Source organism: Tiliqua scincoides, chromosome 4, assembly GCF_035046505.1.
Source record: "Tiliqua scincoides isolate rTilSci1 chromosome 4, rTilSci1.hap2, whole genome shotgun sequence".
NCBI classification, from domain to species: domain Eukaryota; kingdom Metazoa; phylum Chordata; class Lepidosauria; order Squamata; family Scincidae; genus Tiliqua; species Tiliqua scincoides.
Genome location: NC_089824.1, coordinates 75,028,130 through 75,052,616, shown reverse-complemented (window position 1 = coordinate 75,052,616; position 24,487 = coordinate 75,028,130). Strand labels below are relative to the sequence as shown.

At 42.9% G+C, this 24,487-nt stretch overlaps 1 protein-coding gene across 3 annotated transcripts in view; it reads right to left on the bottom strand.

The window, feature by feature from the left end:
* The window catches only part of KIF13A (kinesin family member 13A), a 128,712-nt gene that overhangs the window by 65,171 nt on the left and 39,054 nt on the right, over positions 1-24,487 (bottom strand). For all 3 annotated transcript variants that reach the window (XM_066623208.1, XM_066623209.1, XM_066623210.1), the window contains exons 5-14: positions 21,642-21,734; positions 18,058-18,238; positions 16,519-16,606; positions 15,153-15,287; positions 7,282-7,394; positions 4,750-4,861; positions 4,152-4,364; positions 3,627-3,737; positions 2,980-3,114; positions 675-805 (exon numbers count right to left, since the gene is read on the bottom strand). In XM_066623208.1, coding sequence (XP_066479305.1) covers positions 675-805; positions 2,980-3,114; positions 3,627-3,737; positions 4,152-4,364; positions 4,750-4,861; positions 7,282-7,394; positions 15,153-15,287; positions 16,519-16,606; positions 18,058-18,238; positions 21,642-21,734 — 1,312 coding nt within the window. The remainder of the gene's footprint in view (positions 1-674; positions 806-2,979; positions 3,115-3,626; positions 3,738-4,151; positions 4,365-4,749; positions 4,862-7,281; positions 7,395-15,152; positions 15,288-16,518; positions 16,607-18,057; positions 18,239-21,641; positions 21,735-24,487) is intronic.

The window sequence follows — 24,487 nt, the reverse complement described above, 5'->3', positions numbered from 1 at the left end:
GAGCAACATTGTTACTAGATTTACCATATACACTTGTGTATAAGTCAACCCCAGTTTTTAGGATCAATTTTAAGACCTAAATGTCTCAACTTATACATATATCTATGGCAGGGGTGCTCACACTTTTTTGGCTCAAGAGCTACTTTGAAACCCAGCAAGGCCTGGAAATCTACCAGGGGGGAAGGAAGCGTCTGACAGACACCCCCTTTAATGTATAGAGCCCCTGCTGGAGTCTAGTCAGTTTGGTCAGTTTTGTTGCTGCATGCCTGAAGAGCAGCTAAAGTGTCAGTTTCAGTGTCAGTTTAGTGTCAGCTAAATATGTCAGTTTCGTCTAGTCACTAGACGAAACTGACATATTAACAGTTTGGAGAGACAGGGCTCCATGATCTACTCATTTTGCCTCGCGATCTACCGGTAGATTGCGATCCACCTATTGAGCACCCCTGATCTATGGTATTTCTTACCCTATGATTATACAAAAGCTACGTCTGGAGATCTCATCTTCAATAAATCAGAGGTTCTTTTTGCATAAAGGACTCCTTACTTCCAAAGTATTTGGGAATCATGTAAACTGACTCTGCCTGATGATCAATTGTTTTATATACAATGAAAAACAGAGGTTCACCTGTTGTAAGAGGCAGCCAATTTTACAAGACACACTGAGCTACCCATACCTTGCATTTTCTTTGGGTGTCAGAGAAACTTCTCCATCTGATGAAATATCTATCTCACAATGCTCTGGTTGGATCCCTATACCAAATAACTGTATATCCTGAGAAGTATCTGCACCAACCCTGGTGTGATCCTGGTAAGACAAGAAATATAAAAATAAAACTTGCTGCCTGTGTATTTGTGTTACTAGAAATGAATTACGAAGTACATATTCTACTCTGCAATCCCATGCTGAATATATAATCCCATGCTGAATATTATTTTCACTATAAAGTGAAAATAATGTTAGCCTGGCAGAACTAATTGACTGTTCTCCTACACAGCATTCTGTTGAAGTGATTTCAAAGTAATATAGAAACACTATGAATAATATTATAGGAGTTCAGTGAACCCTTAATTGAATGGACCATGATTTAACAAACTTCAAAAATAATGGATGCTGCCTGCTTCTTTAAAAGTTAGTGATATATGTTTTGCACATGCATGGATGCACTGTTATAAACAGATTTAACAGACTTTCAGATGTTTCTGAAAGTCCCCCATTAAATTAAATTAAGGGTTCAGGGTACTAAGATACAATATATGGAGCTGGCAATGAACTGTGCAAACTAGGCAGTTTTCACTTCTTAACAACTGAAAATATTTTCATTTTTAAAACCTTTGATAAATATTCTGTTCTCTTTAGAGAAGTCTAAGAAAATACACTTCCATTCATATGAAGGGAGCAAAAGAAAGAGGATTAGGCTTTAATCATCATTGTAACTAAACAAATGAAGCCTACTAAATAAAGATAATCCAGTTGCACAGAAAAAAAGAGAGTGGAATTTCTACTTTGCTGCATAGGAGGAAGAAAAAACCTCAGACCTGGAGCTCAGTCATTTGAAGAAGAGTTTTTCAACAGGTACATTTTTCAATATGTACAAGTGTGTGTTGCTTAATGACTGGGATGTATTCTCCAATCCTCACTGTTAAGCAAATCTATCGATAAGCAAAGGGAGCAGCAGCACAGGCTTCTCAGTCTCCTCCTCAGATGCTGCAGCATTATCTTCCCCTCTAAAACCCACACACCTTGCAAATTCTCCTGTGATGGTTGCTTTTTCCTCCTGATAGTTGAAGTGGAACCACTGAACTCCTGCTTGCCTAGACCATCCTGCTGAGCATGATCCTTTGATCTCCAAGATATGAAGAAGTAAGGCATGTGCTGAACAGCAGCAAGAGGTTGCACACACCTCCATATCTCAGAGATCAAAGCATCGTGCTCAGAAGGAGGAAAAGGCAACCACTGCAGGAGACTTTGCAAGGTGCACAGGGGTTAGAGAGGCGAAGGCAACTGACATCATATATGATCGGAACATCATGGGATTTCCGGAATATATGATCGGAACATCACTAAGTGACACACACTTGTACATTAATACACAGGTAATCCCTTACTTGCATCCTGGTTCTGTTTTGGAAGCTGGAACTGACATTGTGTTGGAATGGTGCTATCTTGCAGGTGCAAAAGCATAAAGCCTGACAGACTGCATTGGCACAAAACCACAGGCGCAGCTGTCCATAAGTCAGGATGTCTGTAATTTGGGTACTGCTTGTATTGTGTAATACTTTAAGCTGCCCCAGCTGTTTGATTCCCCTTCCGGTGTGCATTTTTACATCTCAATCCATTACATTCTGAGTAGCATGCATATCAACAGCATTAATACAACAAATCCCTCAAATCTTAATTTTCCCTTCCAGGACCAAAAGTATTATAAACTAGTGGCAACAAGATGGGAAGTGCTTTACATTCTGCTTTTTCCATCATCTATAGAGTAGCTCTTATTAAGGGAAACTACAACAAATATTCAATTCAAAAGAACTGAAGAGCAGCATAAAGTCTTTTACAAGGATTTTTACAGCAAATAAAGTACCTCCCTTAATGCTGCTTCATTATGTGCTTTGTCCCAATGTGACCAACAGCTGCTCTAGTCAAAATGGAGCAGTGCATCTTTGGCCAACCAGCTCCCATAGCCTTCCTTTTAGTTTAATAACATATTCTATGGTGCTATTTTGAACAGCTCTTGACATCCTAGAATAGATCCCCCACGTTATGAGGGGTATTATTGTACATGTTCATTTTTCTAAGGGCTGTGCTAACAAAGAGCCATTCTGAGAATCAGTTTAGATTGACTCCAACAGGAAAACAAGACCTGCTACATTGCCAGAATCTAGCTCCACATATTCTAAGTTAGCACAAGTTTGTTTTTTTTTAAAGCACCAAAGTATTTGCCATTCAAGAGTAAGTAAAATGTTTTAATCAATTTTTACCTTTAAATAATAAACTAGTAATTCATTGAGTGCAGGGTCTGCATTTAGATTCACCAAATAGCACTTGTCTTCTCCAACTTTAATACCAGAAGATTCAAGGGAAATACCCATGCTCTCTAGCTGCCTTTGTCTCTCCTGAAAAGATAAATAAAAATTTTTTTTTATTCATTACAAGTAGTTAGATTAAATGGTGACAAGCCTAAATATAATGGGTTGGATCCAGAGAACTATGAACAGAAACTAAATAGCATACAGAACTATTTTGCAAATGTTTGTGCAAGAGTTCATGCAGTATTATAACCTTTCAACTGCATACTTTGATGGCAGTTTTCGACCCAACTGTTACTGTTATGCATGTCTTACAGAGTGCGCAGCTTCACCCTGAACATAGTATATCTATGCAACTTGAGCAAAGTATGCTACTATTGTGTGCTAGCAACTCATTTAGTCACTATTAACAGACAGATGCTAAAACTGTCAGTCAGTGAAACTGAAGATATACATAACTGATTTAGAAAAAAAACAAAACAATATTCACATTGTTTTCTCTGGAATTATAAAATGTGTTTGTCTCTGCTACATGAACCAAACAATACAAAGTTCAGTTCAGTATTTGGCACAAAAAAGCACAGAAAATGTTGAAATACCTGAGCAATTTCTTCTGTTTTCCGTAACTTCTCCTCCCATGTGACAGTCAATTCTTTTATTAGTTTTTCAGATTCCTCCAATTTTTCTTTTAACTCTGGTGCCTTCATAGCCTTAATATCCAGAAGACAATTACAACCACATCAACAGTCTTAATTTAGCCATCCTTTGCAAGTTCCTAATTTTCCAAAATATTGGCCAAATAAATTGAAGCAAAATGTAGGGGCTAAGATCACAGTCATTCATTTGGGTAGAAATAAACACCCACATTGTTCCTTATTTAATTTATTTGTATTTCTGTGTTTCATTTGTACACCTCCCCTTTTTACAAGTATAAAATGTCATTTATCTTCAATAATTCTGTGACGCAAGTTTTACAGCTGAAACAAAAACAGCATACCTATATACCTATTTCAAGAGACAAACTTAATCACCTCTCTTTCTGTTATCTGTTGTAAAAGATATAGAACTAAAAGAAATTGTTTCATTGAATTTCACTAGGTTACTAAAATTCTAACAAAGTTTACCTCTGCCTGAGAGAGTTGCTCTTTCAGTTTCTCTACTTCTTCACGCAGTTCTCTGATGACTCTGGCATTTGGATCTTCATTTACTATAGCATGGTTAACTATCCTTTTAGCTCTGTCTGCGTATCTCAGTGTAGAGAGTGTTTCTTCATAATTGTCAGCTGCTGGACTGATTGTAGCTATCATTGCTGTTTGACTATTTCCTCCCAAGTTGTCCTAGAGAGTATTTATGGAATGCTTAAAGTACATGGGATGGATTAAAAAATACTCATTCTCTAAATATACTGTTCTATCACATTTGACATACAGTATTTCAAAATCAAGGTACAGGTGTTTAACTGTATCTATTCTACAGCACCTTTACTATCTAGCTCTCATCATTAGAGATTATCTCATAAAAGTGAAGATGGTCAGTAAACACTTGTGTCAAAATATTAGGGTAACAAGAAAAGCAGGACTACATTCTGTAATACTAGGAAGAGTTTGTATCTGCAATGTTTCACAAGTCAAGAAACAATAACTTGTACATTGCAGTGCAAAACAGCATGATATACATGATTTTTCATTTTTCCTTAAATTACAAAATAAATTCAAGGTTTACCTTGAGAAGCCATGTAAGTACAGAATCTCTGTAAGGCACAAATTTGTTTTTCCCCTTTCCTGCTGCTTGGTCTGCAAGTGATGAAATAACCAAGCCTAGTGTTGAGAGTGATCTAGGAGAGAAGCAAATTGTCATCCATTTGAACATAAATATATTCATTAACAATATGTATAACATAATCTTGCAAGAAAAGTAAGGTTATGGAGAATATAATAAACTGAAGAATTTGTAAAGAACAGGATTTCAAAAGTAGTGGGTATTTCTCAGAGGGTAATGACCAAGGAGCCAGCTCTCTGAAGTTCATGGATCTTCCACATACTAACTAAAACATATTGCATGTATCAAAAAAATTAAGGTCAAAAGAAGTATCAACAGTAGGCTGTATTGGAGTTCATGCAGTACCACACACAGTCAAACAGAACTCCAAGAAAAAGACCTCCCACAAACTGGTTAGACACAAGAGAATGGAGCAGCAAAACGGTAGGGATTTGACAAGGAATGCAGTCTAAATATAGTAATCTTTTAAATCAAACTGCTCTGCAATAGCAGTTTGCTCTTTATCCAAAACTAAGACTGGATCATGATTTAATAATGAGCAACCATCTAATAAACAATAGTAAATCTTTAATCCTACTTATGTTTTAAAGAAACAGTTAATATATGCAATAAAGAGCACTTTACAACAAAAAAATAAATGACCATTTAAACCAGTCACCTCCAAACTGGACCACTGAGTTTGAAAAATCCTTCCTGTCAGGAGTAGCACTTACCATTCTGTGCTGCTACCTGCTATCTTAATAATAATGATAATGATAATGATAATGATGATAATACAGGTATTTATATACCGCCTTTCTTGGTCTTCAGATTTCTCCTCAGACTTTATTTCAAGGCGGTTTACACAGGCAGGCTATACTAAATCCCTATAGGGATTTTTACAATTGACAAAGGTTCTGTCTTTCAAGAGCTACAACATTTCAGAGGGATCCTTTTATGATCTGGTATCACATTCTGGCCTCCAGTTTCCTCCCACGCAAGCTGACAATCCTTTCTATCTCACTTGAAGAGCAGCCAAAGAACAGATGGAAAAACTCAGCTCGGCTTGTCAGCTGCTTCAAGGTCTCCCCGTTCACAGTGCTGGTGGCCTCGAACTGGCGACCTTCAGCTGTTATCTTCAGGCAAACGGAGGCTCTACGCTCTAGACCAGACCTCCTGCCCTCCTATCTTGCCAACCAATCTTCTTGCAAAGTTGCTCCAGCCAGCTGCTTCTGCCTGGAAAACTGGTGCAGACCTTGCTGGGGCAATAGGCAGCTGAAGCAGCTGCCATGTGTGACTTTGCAAGAAGATAGGTTGGCAAGATAACAGATAGCAGTGCAGAACAGTAAGCGCTACTCCTGACAGGGAAGGCATTTTGCAGGCGCTGAATCTGGCTGGCAGGCCGGGGTTTGGTGCCTGCTGCTTCAAAGTATCAACATTAGAAACTGTAACAGTAACTGAGGAATTCTCTCCTATACTGTGGGCCCTCTGATTCTGTAGGCTCCATATCAGCGGATTCAAACAACTGCAGATGGCTTAAGCTATTGGCTCCCAAACTTTATACACTGAGAACCATTTTTAAAAAAATAACACTCTATCAGGACCCATCTAACTTTAGAAGACTAAAAAAAAAAAGTTTACTTTACCAGCTGCTCAAGTCACTGTTTTTATCCTTTTTACTAAGGTGGTTGTGACTGCCTTCTGGTGCATTTGTTGAGCTCCAACATTCATTGGATCACGACCATTCTCATAGCCTTGTATTCCCCTTTACCTGGCCTTCAATAAGAGCCGAGGCATATTTGCCTACTCACAACTAAATGCTCATGTGTGGCTCAGTTTCACTTTCCATAGGGCTCAATGCATTTTCCTCATCAGGTGGGGGGACTTCCTTTCAAGAGTTTGTTGGGGCCTGCATTCACTGGATCAGAACCATTCCGCTGGCGTTTCATTAGACAGCTTTTCAAAGTGGACTAAGGCAAATTTGCCTACTCATGAGTAAACACACACATGCTGCCTTGTTTTGGTTTTGCTAGGACTGTTTTATTCTCACAGAAGCAGATATTGTTTATTACAACAGGAATTAAAATGCCTGTAACTTATTTCAATTATGGGAGGCACAGACACTTGATGTTACTTGATAATTACAGGTATTCTTGAATTTTGATTACACAAAGCTACAAGATTTCTGAAAACTCTGTAACCCTGCAAAAGTCTAACTCTCTTTGGTTCCTCCTTGATGCAATAACCTCAACTGCTGAGGAAACTGGAGTGAGGAAATTTAATGAGCACTTCTGTCACTTCAAATTAAAGATTTTCTTTTTTAGTCATATAGTTGGCACACCAATGGAAACAACCTACAGAAGAGAGACTATTCAAACACTCAGGACTTAAAAGTACATCTAAGTATACTGACCAGAAATTTAATCAGAATAAATTTCTGAAGAGACTAGCAAGAAAGAATATTTATTTGGAAAATTCAGGTTCACCAAGCCTTACTTGTTGATATTGCTGCCTTCCTTTAGACGTTCTCCAGCTGCTCCTGTTTTAGATACTCTTTCACTACCAGCCAAATCTACCAAGCTGACTTTGCTCACTTTCTCTCCAGAGTTCTAAGCAGAAACAGAAAGAAATATTATCACAAAAACAAAGAAATAGCCCAAGAATGACCTTTATCAGTGCAAATACAAACAGCAAGAACTGGAAATCTAAAAAAACATGAACAGTAACAGTTACTTTATAAGCCCTATTTTAAACCACACTTAAAATAGTAAAAAATGGAATTCTTACCTGTGAATATCCTGTTCTTGGAAGAGTTAGGGGTTCATTCTGTACTGTATGGGATGCTCCTCTGGACTGCTGACATTTTCTCCTCCACCAGGGGGCGTCCCGGTCCCAGTCTGGACTAAAGAGCAAGAACCAGGATTCCCCCAAACCTCCGCTGTGGTTTCCCACATGGCCCGCAGAACACCCTGGAGGCCTACAGCGCCACCTGGCAAACTGCCTCATCTGAGATCAGCAAGACTTGAAAATAACATGGAGGAGAGGTAGGGAACCTGGCCTCAGGATGCCCTAACTACCACTCTCCAGCCGACGAGGAAGCCACAGGGGGACTGCAGCCGAGGAATCTCACCAAGGAGAGCGGTGGGCAGAATGAACCCCTTCCTCTTCCGGAAGAGGATATTCACAGGTAAGAATTCCATTTTTCTCTGGAAGAGGAAGGGGTTAATTCTGTACTGTGTGGGATATGCCAAAGCTACATATCGCCTGGGTGGGTCTGGTGAGATCGCCCCCTACCGCTGCAAAACCGTTTGCAGGATCCTCCTACCAAAGGCGGCTTCAGCAGAGGCAGCCAGGTCAATTTTATAGTGCCTGGTGAAGGTATTTGGAGAGGCCCAAGTGGCTGCCTTGCATATATCCTCGAGAGAGGCCACCCCTTTGAAGGCTGCGGAAGTTGCCACCCCCCTAGTGAAGTGCGCAGTGATACCCTCAGGAGGTTCTATCCCCAGTGCTCCATATGCCTCCACAATGGCCCCCTTTAGCCACCTTGCCAAGGAGGCCACCGAAGCCTTCTTGCCTGGGGACGAGCCAACAAAGGTGATAAACAGGTGTCAGTTTTCCTGATGCTCTTGGAATGCTCTGTATAATAACACAGAGCCCTGAGGATGTCGGGGGTATGACACTCTTTTTCCCTCCTATGAAACGGCTGTGGGCAGAATGAGGGCAACACGATGTCCTGCGACCAATGGAAGAGGGAGTTCACTTTAGGGTGGAATGAAGGGTCCAGGTGCAGAACCACCTTGTCCTGGTGGAAAACACAAGGATTGTCATTAATCGATAAGGCAGGCCCTATCTCTGACACCCTCCTGGCCGAGGTAATCGCAACCAGGAAGAGCGTCTTAAGGGTGACTTCCTTCAAGGGGGAAGAAGGGAGCCTTTATCATGGCAGAAGAGACCATCCCCACGTTCCAGGTAGGAAATCTATGTACAGTTGGGGGGTTAAGAAGAGCTACCTCCTTAAGGAAACGCCTGACATGTGGGTGCACAGAGATGCTACGCTTAATTCCTACCTCCAAAATGCTGTTTAGAGCTGCTACCTGCCGTTTGAGGGTACAGATGCTGAGGCCCTTTTCAAGACCCTCCTGCAGGAACTCTAAGATAAGCTTAGTCTTGAGCCTGGTGGCACTGACACCCTTAGCGTTGGTCCAATGCACAAACCACCTCCAGGTAGACCCATACACCTTGTTGGTCGATTTTCTTCTGGAGGCCAGGAGGGTGTTCAGAACCCTGTCTGGGTAACCGCACTGGGACAGCGATGCCTGTTCAACAGCCAGGTTGTCAGCCGGAACATCTGTGACTTGGGATGAAGGAGTGGCCCTTGCTGCAGCAGATCTGTGTGTGTGTGCTGGTAGTGGCCACCCTGGCTCGTCTGCAAACTGGACTATCCTCGAGAACCAAGGCCTGCATGGTCAGTGTGGTGCCACTAGGAGAACTTCCACTCCCAGTTTCCTGACCCTGCGGAGGACCAGCAGGAGGACAGACCAAGGTGGAAAGGCCTCCTGCATTAGCTGTGCATACCTGGTGCCTCCCTGCCTGCATACTTAGGCCTTGGCGGTCGTGTTGTCTGTTCTTACCAGCACATGGGCCCCTTGAATCTTACTGTGGGATCCCAGTGGGATGGTCCGCAGTTCCAACCCTTTGAGGCTGTACTGGGACCCCCTTGGTTCCCAGAGTCCCTGTGCAAGTTCCTCGTTGCACAGGGACTGAGTCCTCCAGGTGGGCTCCCAACTCTGGGAGACTGGTGTCCATGGTCACCACAGTCCTGGATGGGATCTCCAGGCTGACCCCCAGTGATAGCCTCCCTGGGGCCAACCACCAGTTCAGGCAATCCCTTAACTGCAGTGTTATAGGGATGGGGCGATGCTGTCTCCTCTCCACCCGATGTAGGAAGAGGGAGAGAGTCGACTGGAGGGGACGGGTGTGAAACCGAGACCAAGCCACCACATCCTGACAAGACAGCCTGAGTCCCTGTATGGTGACCTGTAGGTCCCTCATTTTTCCGTTCCTCTTCAGCACCAGGAAGAATACTGAATCCACTAAAATTGAGTGTTGGGAGAGTTAGAACAGACAAAAGAAAATATTTCTTTACTCAGCATGTGGTTGGTCTGTGGAACTCCTTGCCACAGGGTGTGGTGATGGCATCTGGCCTGGACGCCTTTAAAAGGGGATTGGACAAGTTTCAGGAGGAAAAATCCATTACAGGTTACAAGCCATGATGTGTATGTGCTACCTCCTGATTTTAGAAATGGGCTATGTCAGAATGCCAGATGCAAGGCAGGGCACCAGGATGAGATCTCTTGTTATCTGGTGTGCTCCCTGGGGCATTTGGTGGGCCGCTGTGAGATACAGGAAGCTAGACTAGATGGGCCTATGGCCTGATCCAGTGGGGCTGTTCTTATGTTCTTATGAATACACCCCCCAATCCCTCTGGGCTGCAGGCACTCTCTCTATTGCCTTGATGTCCCGTAGGTGTTGGATGGCGTCCAGATTCTGCTGGCGTTTCAGGGGGTCCCTGGACACTGGGACCCACCAGAAACGCTCTTGGCGAGGACTGAGGCATGCCAGTGCACAGTCTAGGGAAACCACCTGGGGAACCCAGGTGTCGGAGGCGGTAACCCGCCAGGAGTCTGCGAAGCCAAGGAGGCGCCCCCCTATAGGGCAGGGGGCATCTCCAAGCTTGGCATCATGCCCCCCGGTGGTCTGTGGTGGCCTTGGGGGTTTGTCCTGAGCCAGTGCCACTCTGGGGCCTACTTCTGGGGAAGAGGCGGGATTTGGCCCACTTGGCCCTGGACTTGGGTGTGTCCTGTGATCTGAAATTGGACCTGAAGGAGTGAAAAGTACTAGACTTTCCCTTGCTAGGCTCCTTCTTGCCCAAAGGAAGCACCTTGCATTTGTCCTTGGACTCCACCAGAAGAGGATCCAGGGTCTGTCCAAAGAGCTTACCCCCTTGGAAAGGCATGCCTACGAATCTAGACCGAGAGGCTGCATTGCCATCCCAGGCACGTAGCCAAATGTGGCGCCTAGCGACCATGTTAGAAACCAGAGCCCTTGCATTCAACTGTAGTGCATCTAGCAAGGGGTCTGCCATAAAGGCGGCTGCCAGGGCTATTTTCTTTAAGGAACTCCTTGCCCTCTTGGACATTCCATGCTCTGAGGTTGCCAATTCCTCTGCCCACAGGAAGGTAGCCCTGGCCATAATGGAATTGGCGGCTACTGCACGCAGAGCGTGGGAGGTGACCTCAAAGTTGCGCTTGAGAGAGCCCTCAATTCTTTTGTCACAACCATCTTTAGGACCCCCTTCCCCCTCGGAGGGAAGAACTGCACTGGAGGATAGCGCTGCGACAGGAGCATCCACCACTGGAACTTTGAAGGACTGGAGTACCTTATCTGACAGGGTGTACAGCTTGTCAATAACCCAGGAGCTGTGTCTGTGTTGGTTAGGATTGGTCCATTCAACATCCAGCACACGCTGGAAGGCTTCTGGGAAGGTCACGACCGTGGGGTAGACTGGGCCCTTGGGAAACAAGCCATGTAGGTTTGCTGATGTGCCCCCTTCCTGATTCTGTGTGGCGTCGCCCTCAGGAGGAAGGTTTAGTGACTGGGAAGCCTTGCCCATCACTCTGGGGAACAGGTCTATAGGGAAGAGCCTATCTACCTTCTGGGGCAGTTCACTATCAGCATCATTGCCAGAGAGTTACCCTTCCTCCCTCCCAGAACCAGATGTGTGGGAGGAAGAGGAGAGGGAGGGAGAGGAGGAGGGGGATCTGGACCTCTCCTTGGCTTTTCCCTTGGCTTGGTGCCTCTTAGAGCACTCCTGTGCTGCTCTCTTGGTTTGCTTGGGCTTCTTGCCCCTCCTTCTGCGCTTGGATGCGCGGGGGGGGGGGGAGACCCTGAGCTCTCACTTGAGGAAGAGAGGGAAGAGGATAGGGAACTAGGTGATCTATCCCTCTTCCTGGTCTTCTTAGACTTCTTAATTGTCCTCTTAATGAGAGAAGGCAGGTCCTTTTTTAACATCCCCCCATGGCTTCCCTGACCATGACAGAAAAATCCAGGGGGGAGGGTGAAGTTGCCTGGCCCCCTTTGGTAGAAGGACCTGGATTGGGGTTGTCCCCTTGGGGTCTACCATCTGCCCCCTCACCATGTCCCAGGAGTCCCATAGATGGGATGCCTGCCCGAGGCTGCCCCTCTATCCTCTTATGCAGTTTGCTAGGCTGGAGCTGCTCCTTGGTTGGTTGCCTGACTGCTCTACTCCCAAGTAGCCTTCCCCTCACAGCCAAAGGCCAGAGTGGGAGGCACCTCTACCGCGCCAGAGGAGACGTCCTACAGCCTGCGCTGTGACGCTTTCTCTCTCTGCCTCCTGGTGCTCGCAGGAGCGCTGTGCGTGGTTGTGCTGCTTGCCTCTCTCCCCGCACGAACCTGGGGTTGGCACGTGGAAGGAACTCCAGTGCCTCAAAGCTGTGCCAGAGGAAGGCGGGGCAAGGACCATGTCAGTCAGCTCACAAACCCCCGATGCTACCCCCAAAGCTGGCCCAGTCCCTGCCTAGGACAAGCGACTGGGTAGGGAAGGGCAATGGAGGAGAAAAAGAGTGGGGATGGAGGCCAGGGAGAGATCTCCTTGAAGAGGAAGGAGGAGAAAGGTAGAAAATGCTAAGCTCTCTGGAGCTAGCAAAAACCCGACCTGTCCCTTGGAGAGCCAGGACCGGACTGGGACCAGGATGCCCCCTTGTGGAGGAGACAATATCAGCAGTCTGGCCCCATCTCATGCAGAGAGAGGGGCATCCCACACAGTACAGAATTAACCCCCTCCTCTTCCAGAGAAAAATATTTCATTACTATAATCCAACAGCAATATATATTTGTAAGTATCTATTATTCCTTTTCATTTCAATTAAATATAAGTGGTTAATACACAAAATGTAACTTTTATTTACCCTATAGGTAGAGATGTTTGTTTCCTGTGATAAAACAGGATTACAGACTAAGGGCCAATCCTATTCAGTTTTCCAGTGCTGGTGCAGCTGTGCCAATGGGGCATTCACTGCATCTTGTGGTGGGGCAGCAGTCACAGAGGCCCCTTTAAGGCTGCATTATGGCTGCATTATGCATTATGCAGCCCTTGGGGCTGCAACCCCTTGGGGCTGCATTATGGCTGTACCAGTGCTTGAAAATTGGATAGGATTGGGCCTTAAGACTTACTGAACACAATGAGCTTACTTCTGAATAAAATAAATAACACCATATTTAAACACCTCTATCTATAGGATTTACAAGTAATGATGTAAATAAGCACGGCAACCTTTAATTTGATTAAACCACACTGGCATCAAAATTCTAAATAGTAAACATTTCTTTTTCCATAAGGTATACATTAAAAGATACCTAGATAAAGGGTGTCAAAACCGTTTCATACAGAGGGCCAAATATGGTTCATGGCGCCTGCTGAGGGCCGGAAATGACATCATTAAGCAGAAGTGACATAATTAAGCAGATGATGGCCAGAAATAAGCATTTTGTTCTCAAGTAGGAGCTCACCAGCTGCAAATGACAAAAGAGAAAATATACAAATCTTGATCATATTTTCAAGATATGGAGAGCATTGCCGCCTTTTCAGCAATGCTGCTTCTGCTGAGGTGTCACTTTGCAGCATAGCAGCTGAAGGGTACTCTGCAAAATGATACTTTGGCAGAAGCAGTGCTGCTGAAAAGAGTGGCTCTGGGAGAGCCCAATTATAACGGAGGCTGAATAAAGAGCTTCCAGGGGCTGCATCTGGATCATGGGCTTTACTTTTGACACCCCTGACCTAGACAATTACATTAAAGATGCATGTGTGCATCTTTAATGTAACAGGATTCCAATTATCCATAAATGTTACTCCTTATCTATTCCCATCTCTATTCCCATCTCTTTGTGTTGTATAAGCATGAGGCAGCCAGCAGAAAATCTCTGTGAAAGTTCAGGATCCACAGCAAGTTTGCCCCTCCTCTTTGGAATATGCTTATCATATTTAAAGCATAATCAAAAGGTTGTGCTAGGCTGGTGCACTCTCCCTGTGCCAGCCCAGGAGTGTTGCAAATGTGCTTTACTACTCTAGAGCCAGCTGGGCTGCACCAGCTCTTGGACGCCAGATCCACACCCACACAGGGTAAATTTGCACCAGCCCAGGCAGGACAGCACAGGAGTCTTTTGGAGGCAAGGAGGGACAAAACATTCGTTTTGGGGTAGGATCAGTGGTATCAGCCCACGTCATACCCTAACCCCCACTTCAAAGTCCTGCAGCTTTACATGGGCTGCTCGGATTTGTGCCAGCCAATACACTGGCACAAATCCAAGTACTGTAGCTCCATAGGAATAGTTGGGGTGTTCCCTGGGGTAAGGGGAAAAATATCCTGCCTGTCTGCCTGTTCCAGCACAGGTTAGGATTGGGCTGTTATCCTCTTAGATTGGTTCTCTCCCTAATATTTTAGCCTTTTATGCAACTGTTTCATGCAGGCACTTTAAATAGGCAGTTACCATGTGCATTCCAAGGGAATTTTGAAAGACCTATACTACGTGTTCTTCTGAATAACTCAGTCATTTATCATTTCTCTTCTACGAAGACACAGACATAGGCTGCTGAACTCTGAGCCCTTCCTGCAACCAATACTAAATACTCAGTCTAAACAGTTTGCAATACATTTCTTAGAACAGTTTTTCATGCTAATCTATCCACCTCACTTCATCATTCTTTCGGGGCATAACTACCCAATAGTGGTAAATAATTATGTCTTAACTGCTTTCAGACGGTTCCTGGTGGGTGGCTTACCCACATGAGCTCATACCCACATGTGATTGCACAGGGACAGAATGAAGAGATATTAGATCAACACAACTAAGGAAGTGCCACACTAGATCTAACTAGAAGTGTATACAATATACTTAATTATCTGTAATAATAAAATACAATAAAGTATCAGACCTGTGCCCACAAATGACATTGTGAGTTCATGTACTATTTGCCCAAGTCAAGTTTATCATGGCCTGTACATTTAAAGGGGTCATGCTACTTGCCACACCTCTAGCCCTTTAACCCAAATTGCTTCACCTACTACACTACAGTACAATCCTTAATTCTAGATTAAACTAATTTCTGTATGCTTCCTTTGACATCCTATCCACACTATAAATCTCTGACACTTCTACTTCAAATGTATTTTATTTGGTACCACTACCAAATGGTTCTATTAAAATCAATGGGACAGACTTACAATATGTTTAGGAGCACATTACTAATGCAAAATATTTTTTTAAAACCTTAGGCTCAATCCACTTACGCCAGACTGCAGGTCATAAAGTGTCTGAGTTACTGTAATATTAAACACAGCATGGGAGCGGCTGCTTTCCTCATTCATGTTTGTTGCTGCAACTGTTCGGGACTTGTTTCCCTCTGACATCAATGACTCAATATCCTGAAGCATAACATAAAAGAATAAAACAAGCAATGAACTCATAAAAGCATAAAACAAGCAATGAACTCATTCTCTCTATTAGCAAATTCTCAATTTACTTTAATCACCCTACTAACTTTACATAGTACAAGATGTGAAACATGTTTGAGGGAGGCAGATAAAAGTGAATGTAATTAAGCACAATCTAAAGCACTTCTTGGTACCTTCCTCTTATAGAACTCCTTTTCTCTACAGCAGTGATTCCCAAACTGAGGGTCAGGAGCTGATTTTTGGTGGGTCATGAAAAGTTTCTGAAATATAACAAAAACTTTGCAAGCAGCCTTGCCCTGTTTGTAGAATAAAATTGTAGCAGCAGGAAATCTGGATGGAGAGATTGTGGGTGGAACGCTTACCTGTGGTATGAGGTTGTCTACATACCTCCAAATTAACAAGTCACACTTTCTGGTTTTCTCTAGTAATTGGTGTGCTTTAGATCACATGTAAATCCAGTTATAGCCATTTGACTGGCCTGGAAGTCCCTAACTGCACATCTTGCTCTCCAGTTTAGCTTTCTGGGAAGCCTGGAATGACTGTAAAGGTTTGGGGAAACAATCCTTGAAGTCAGTTTCTAGGGAAAGTCTAGCAAATGTCTAGACACACATGTCTAGCAAATGTCTAGACACACATACTAAATGTAAGGTCTCTAGCAGCCTCAGGAGCACAGGACCTGAATTGTTATTAATTAATAATTCATTAATTATTATTAATACATAATTTTTGTCTAATAAAGTTTTGTGTGTCACGATAGATTGCAAGTACTAGCGCTAAAAGGTTTGGGAAGTGCTACTCTACAGACTCAATGTCCATACCTGTGTACCTTTCAAAAGCATTAATACCCATCTGTTTGCCCTCATGGTTAACCCAGAAACCTTGACGGCATTTATTCTGTTTTCCTGGGTTGGAATGGGGAAGATTTTGCTTGTCAAGTACTTTCAGGATTGGGTAGGCTAGCTAAAAGATGTTTAAGCCAACTTGCAACACATTCTACTTGTGCTTAGTTATACCCAAACACGATGTCAATGTCTGTCTTCCAAAGCGTATTTGAGGCCCTCCAGACCCAATGTGGTCAGCACCCACATTGAGGCAAATCTACAGATGCCAAACCGTGGGTGTACTAATTCTACAATTTCTATTAAACAGTTTTTTCACCCTATTCCCAGATATACCATTTTCTAGGTACTTATTTACCTACCTCAAAGCTAGTGACAGCTAGCTGAGACAAACCATCTACATATGGTCCCAACACTTTGTGTTCGCGAACTTTGAGGGACTGTCGACTCCTTTGAAACAAAAAAAATAGTTTAAGACTACAGAAACCATCATTCAGCTTTTATCCCCTAGGAAAATAAAAATTTAAATCTCAATGATAAATGATCTGATTTGTCTAAAATGCAGGAGTCAAAAAACTATTACTATAATCAAAATTTCTAATATTACAAATTTAGTTTTAGTATTTTTTCTATACCTTATATGTTATATTTTTTCCTGCACCTTATAATTTCCCCTAATTTTCTGCCACAGAATGCAAGTCTTATATGGGACATAAGCAGTTCAATTGCTACTTGAAATTTAAGAACAAGATAATGAAATGAACTGCCTTTTCCACGAAAAGTCAGGGTCCCCCTGCCAGTGTTTATACAGTAATCAAGCTACTGCTACAGATCAGGGTACCACTGTAAGGTATTAAAATAGCAGTAGAGATTCTAGTAGTAGAAGAGATCCTACAGACATTTTCAGACATATACTATGAGGCAAACTTTGTAAGCCAGATGCCTACAGGACTTCTGCTTACTGCAGATGGTTGACATTTTCATTTTCGTAAAAACTACTCACTACAGTAAGCATGAAATTGCATGCAGTGGCGATAGACTCATGATTTTAAGTGACATTTGTGCCCAATTTGCATATAACACAACATCTGAGGTACTATTCAAGGAGTAAAAGGAATGTGAGGAACCAAACCCTTTCCCTGCCCTTACAACCCTCCAGTTAATTTCTCCCAGTTATAATGGAAGCAGACTTGGCTGGTAGAAGAGTAGTGGGGGGGACTACAGGTGGAAAATCTATGGTTAGGGAGAGACTTCAGCACTCACCCCAATTCTATCCTTTGTTAGATAGTATTGCCACCTGTTTGCCACCTATATTATACAGGTGTGCGCCCCTTAACAATCTTCTGGCCAGCAACAGGTCGCATATGCAATGGCTGCCACAGGTCAAGAGCTCGTAACCCCCTCACCTCTGAAGCTCCCCCATGCCTCTGGAGACTCTTCTGAGCCTCCCAGAGGCAGCGTGCATTCATGCACTGCCTCTATAAGGTCAGAATGCCCCAATCACGTGAGAGACACAATTTCCAGTTCCCCAGAGGAAACCAGAATTCGCGTCTCTCACATGATTACAGCATTCTGAGCCTTGCAGAGGCAACATGCAAATGCGAGTTGCCTCCAGGAGGCTCAGAAAAACATCGCAGAGACGACATGAGGAGAGCTCCCCTCAGCTTCAGAGGCTTTGCATAGTGTCAAGCCCTGCTTGACAACAGGGATGCCGATCTCTATCCATATCGCTAAATGGCACATGACTGTACTACGCATTTCCCTATTTTACATGCAAATGAGGCAGAGAATATATTTTAAAATGCACATCTATTGCCATCTTATGTAGTTCTGAGTCTCAGTATACACAGTGTGCATTCAATTCTAATCTGTCAAATTGACTAAACACAGTAACAAATTACCCTTTTGGGTCCAGTAAATCTCTGACTTTCTCATTGTAGATCTCCATATAGGACACTTCAACTTTAAAGGTGTGCAAGTCATTTTCTTCTAAAGTGATTCTCTGAAATAAAGCACAGCAGAGTCGTGGAATCAGACCCAGCTGCTCCGTGTTGCCCATCATCGAGAAGGATTTTCCTGAGCCTAAAAAGGAATAAATATGAAAACGTGTTTTGAAACCCATCTTGAAAGTATTTCTATCCTATCACTATCTCCAATTTGACACCATGATCTGTACAGCACATTTTGAGCCACATTTCAGATTTTGTTAGTCAGTGTGTTCTTCAAAAGCACAAATAGTATGCTACACTGTACAATGATAAGTCAGCACAGTTACTTAGGTAACAAGAAATATTCAGTGCAAATTATCTTCCAAGTCTTCTACCTATAGGATGGCTTCTGCAGGCAGCAAGTAAGCTATGGTTCACATTATAAATGTAAAGTCCATTAGTTGTGACTCAGCCTTTGTGCAAATGTGTTTCTATCTCATTTGTGAGAAACATGTTCACAAAATTAACTTTCCAGAAAAGTGTAAAAGACAGCAGTTAGCCTTCTGCAGATGGCTTATTTTTGTGCACTGATTGTTGAAACATACCTCTAATTAGTAGATATAGCAAATGAAGTTGTCCACTACTTTAACTCTTCCGAACAATTTGAAGATATTTATGATATGCTACACTACCCAAACGGTACCCAGTAGCCAACCTATTCTGTCTTCTCTATACCAGTGGTTGACCAAGATGGATCTGAGCTTTCTTTCTAGGAAAAGACAGTAATCTGAGGGCAGATAGCATACATAAAGATCAATCTTCTGAAAACATGAGATATCACAATTCAACATGACCGCCATTAAAAGATCCTTACTGTGTTTCAGTCGCTTTACTGAAAAAATAATATAATTTTGGACAAACCCAAACCATATGTTTATTGATCCTCTCACTATTAATACAAAATACAAATGTATAGATGAAGGCATTTGGTTTGATATGTACTGGATCCCTTTATAACCTCCTAAAGTGAAATATAAAAGTTATTATTAGAAATACACACTAACTGAATATTTCAAAGCTAAGACAGTATCAGTCAAAACCTAGCAGATTGGTCATTACTTGAGAAGTTATGCTTGAACTTGGATGAGCTGTCCTGAGGTACAGGACAGCTCAATATCAAGTCTGATGTTGATATGTTGACTTGACTTGCAACTGTATAAAGAATTCTAAATTGTTTCCAAGTATATGAGTATACATACCTCATTCATTTTTCAGACAGGTACAAACATGTACATAAGAGACTTTTTCACATGTGGAATATTTAGAGTGGTTTCAGAATCTGTTGATTCACTATAGGCGAACATAAAAGAAGCCCCTATTTTTAAACAAGCAGTCTAAGTCTCAAACCATTAACTATCTAGGTTCAGTTCTAGTTCGTTAGCATTCTTTTTTTATATATATACAGCTCCAGTTTAGGCACTAACTAAAAAATGGCTTGGTAACCAATTCAGACACTTTGGACTGGTTCAGATTTTGTACAAAACACCATACTCATAAATCAACAAGAAAATAACTAAAATTATGATGTTTTTATGCCTCATTTTCCCACAGCAAGGGCCACCTCTGTACACACAACCTACCTTTAGGGAAATACTGGGCCCCAGTATGCAAGGAGGACTCTGCACCACTGATGTGTGCTACTACCGGGTTCGTCCCAGCAATAGGGAAGAGACTTAGGAAGTTCGAACTATGCTGGGGGCCTAGGCACTGTGGGGAAATTAAAATGGCATCCTCAACTGTAGCAACAGTCACTTCACATCACCAAAGTCAGTCAACTAAGTCCATCAGGTGAACTCAGCTTACCAGGTCAACCTGTGTGGGTGGGGTTCTAATGGGTTTACTGGGCAGGAGCAATACTTCTCTCAGCATTCATGCCACAGTGGCAGCATTTTTTAAAAAGTGACTCTGCTTGACATATGACAGGACAAGGTTAACTAGCTACTAACTACTCTACAAATAATTTTTTAAAATACTTGTTATAATAATTAGCAAGTACTAATACTATTATAGAGAAAAAAACAAGTAAATGACAAAGTCTGAATTATCGTTCTCTGAGGTATGAAAGGACAAATAGGGAGGCTTCCTAACAATGCTGCTGAAGTGGTGATCAAAAAGGCAAATTGTTCTTCTCATGTTTAGGATTTCCCCATAGAGCAACAAGGCAGAATACTCAAGTTCTGGAAGCCTCTGAGGTCAGCTCTGCACACAAACGACCACTACAATATGTAACTACTCAGATATATCATAAAGAAGAACAAAAGTATCTTCATTAGCTTTCAACATTTACATTATACTTATTTCAGGATATACTACTTCCATATACAAATAAATAGGAAACATCAGCCTTCAGGGCAGTTAAAACTAACATGAAACTCATCCAAGAGAAGACTACAAAAATCAAGCTTTCTGATTTCTCTAATAATTTTTGTCAATTTGTCTCTTAACACTTGTGTTCAATTCTGTAACAGGCCCTCAATTTATCCTTAATAAAAGGGTACACAAGGACCCAATTACAGCCAGAGACAGTTTATGACTAAACACCATAGAAATCAATGAGATATATCAGCTATGACTCACTTCAGGCCCATTAATTTCAATGGGACTTAGTCATGACCAACTTTCTTTAGATATACAGGTATAACCTAATTATCAACAGATTTTTCACCTGAGGTTTTATCTCAACACTAAGAAGGGACCTTTCAATTAAAGGAAAAAAGTGGTTTAACAATTGTTAAATAGCCTCTTTAATGTGAGAGAGGGCAGAGGGATTGCTGCATCAGAGTGAAGACTTTCTAAGCTACTGGAGAGAGACTGATTGTCTGCTTGATGCATCACAAAGATCAGCAAGACTGTTTTTAAATCACCTAGCAAAGGGATATTATTTTTTAAATGGATTTGCTTTAATGAGATTTCTGCCACGTGGGTTCTGGGAACTGAACCCTCGCGAATAATGAGGCTCAGGGTCCAATCCTATCCAAGTTTTCAGCACCGGTGCAGCCACAAAGCAACAAATGTTCCCATACCTTGAGGAGGCCTTTGTGGCTGTCTCCCAAACACTGGAAGCAGTTCATACCCGATAGGTGCAGCAGCACCAGCACTGGAAAATTGGATTGGATTGGGCCCTCAACCTGTAACTCAAAAAGTGACCATACGCTGAGAGAACTGCTGGAGAGTGAAGACAACAAGATTTGATAGGAATAAAAGTGAGATGTCTGGAAAGATTACTGGAGCAATGAGAATTCCATTTGTGTGTGCACATACGCAGAATGCTGTATTAAATAAAACAAAAGTGGCTAGTGAGGGGAAGAAGAAAGGGTGGCCAAAGAGAAATCCTGTCCTCAACGCCTTAAAGGAAGAAGGAGAAAAATTGCTGAGGGGCATCCCGTTCCACTTGTCTGAGGCCTAGGAAGAAGGATGTGGCAAGGCCCTAATAAAAAAACTGACAATATCCAAAAGAAAAACATTACCACTGAAATGAGAAAGAATACCACTCTCACCTGTTTGTCCATAGGCAAAAATGCAGGCATTATATCCCTGAAAGGCCTTTTCAAGAATTCCTTCACCAAGGCACTTGAAAACTACTTCTTGACCTACAACATTTAATACATGTCACTTAAAGTTGAGGGAAAAAAATTGAACTTTTAGTAAAGCAGGTTTTTTGACCACTCAAATTTAACCAAATGTTTATTAGTCATATTTAAAAAAACTAAAACAGCAATTGTTGTGAAAAAGCAGCCTTTGTTGCTTAAAGTTGGTATCTACCTTCATGCCTAATCTTTGTGAGGAGCATTTCTAAATTTTCAATAATCACAGAGACAACAGAATTCTTCTTTCAATAAGACAAACCCATGTACACAGTGCAAAATGCAAATGTTTGACCCTACTCCCTGTGCCCACTGCCTCCTCCCCCCCCCCCAGGTAGCAGATGCCTTGGGGAAGCATTTGCCACCCTGCCCCCCGCACCTTCCACCTCCCCAGAGACATTCTGGGGACAGGGAAGCCACGTGCAACCTCCCCAGCCCTCCCTAGCCCAGGTTGAAAATCATCACTCCGGTTTTCAGCTGAACTCTTTAATATTAGTATCCCCGTTTTGCTAGTGGGGAGCAGAGGCTAAGAAGCAGCTTGTCTAAAGTTATGAAGTAGTTCATGGCATGGGCAAGATTTGAATGGGGGAAATTCTGATTCACAGCTCAGTTTCGTACAGCCCAATCCTAACCTGTCTTGGAGCAGATAGGCCAGCAGGCCTACCCAGCCTCCAAGGCAGAGTTGGGGACAAAAGCAGCTAAGCCTGGGGCAAGGGGAATTGCCTCCTTCTACCTAAAGTAATGCCGCAGCAGCCCCAATGGGTCTACAGAAATCTGCAACAGCTAAAGAGGTGGCACAGATCCAAGTAGTCTGGAGCTGCCCCAGGCTGTCCGGGAACAGGGACAGGATCCGGAACTTATGCCAGATCCTGGCCCTGCCCCTCTCACTCGCCACCGACTCATGGGCAAACCCACTGCCCAGAAACACCTTCCTCCTGCCCTCGCCATGACCCCCCAGATCCCCACACTGGCCAAGCTCAGTTGGCATGGGCTAACCTGTTGCCCTGGCCAAGCCGGTCCCGCATCCAGTGGACATCTGTGAGCCAGCCTCCTTGCTCCAAAGACAGAGCAAAAGTGCTTTATGGCACTTGCGCCACCCCAGGACATGTTCAGGATTGCGCCCTTAGTCTCCCAGTCTCTTCCCCAGCCCTCCTAATGCCTTTTTATGGGCATAAAAATGTCACTTGCAGTTTTCAGCCGAAAACCAAAAGTGATGCTTTCAAATGAAAATGGCCAATCCAAGGCCTGCCAAGTTCCAAGCAGAAGGCCCTCCAGAGGCGAGGAGGACGCAGCTCTCCTCGCCTCTGAAAGGTGGGGTCCCGCAAGGGGGCCATCCATATCTGCGGATACGTGAAACTGCAGATACAGGGACTCCTGTATTTCTTCCCAGTTTTTATTGCCGAGGGAATGCAGAACAGAACATAATTGTGCAGCTTCAATTTTTGTGTTATCCTGCTGTTTTTCTTTATTTTTTACTCAAAATGAAAATCATAATTCATTCAATGAAAACTTACTACAGATAAATGCAACTAGAACATTAAAATAGCAAGGGCCAGAAATGCAAGAACAGTTTCATATACAACTATTAAAAAATCTGTTTTATAGGGCAACACTGACATTTCTGCCAAATGCATAACCACACCACAAAAGAATTTTAATTTAAAATAAAATTCAGCACTGTGTAAACCAAATAAAGCGTAAACAGCCCTGTATGCTTGCTGGCTCTCTCACTCAAAACACAACCACTTCATTCTGAACTTGCAAGTACTATATGGGTAAGCAAAGAGTTCTTCAAAAGACTCAAAAGATGCTACTCAACGATTAGCAGAAAAATACTTACTGCAAAGAAACTAGTCAAGGAGGCATGCAAATGGGAAATCTTATTTGAAAATGGAAATCTGAGTTTCTAAGAGAAGATGCATAAGAGGTATACTATTCTTCGTGACTTTTGATCATGGATAACTTCTGAGAAACAGTGGTGTTGCTAGGGGTGCGGGGGGGTGTGGGCCGCACCGGGTGACGCGCACAGGGGGTGACACACTAAAATCGTGGTAATACCATCATGTTATATACCATTAGATGCAAAATTTCCAGCAGAATGTAATGCAAAAAACCAGAGTGAAATATCTCCTTTTATCAAAAGTTATGGCCAAAAAACCAGAGAACAAAAAATACATGGAACCCTATGGAAAGTAAAACTGAACCATATTGCACGTTTACTGGTGAGTAGGCAAACTTGCCTTGGTCCGTTGGAAAGGGCAGGCTGAGAGGAATCCAACGACACCAGAATGGTCCTGATCCAATGAATGCAGTCCCCAAAAACACCCGAGAAGGAAGACCCTCCCTCCAAGCAGAGGGATGTATTGAGCCCAATGGAAAGCGAAACTAAGCCTCACGGTTGCGTTTACTCACAAGTAAGAAAACGTGTCTTGGCTGGTGGTCAGGCCAGGCAAAGGGGAAGGTGAAGACATCAGAATGGTACTGATCTGATAGAACTGGAGCTCAATAAGTGCTCCAGAAGGCAGCCTCCCCCCCCCCCCCCCCGCAACTAAAAAGGATCAAAACAGAGGCTTCAGCTGATAAGGTGAACTTTTTCGAGACTTGCAAAGCCAGGTGGATCCTGACAGTGATCTGGTTTAAGCAGAAGATTTTAAATTGAACTGGGCACTGGGTAGGGCTGAAAACCTTACTGATTTTGGAGGGGGAGTGTTATTGTAGGCAGGCTACAGAGGAAATTCACTTGGTAGAACAGGGCTGGC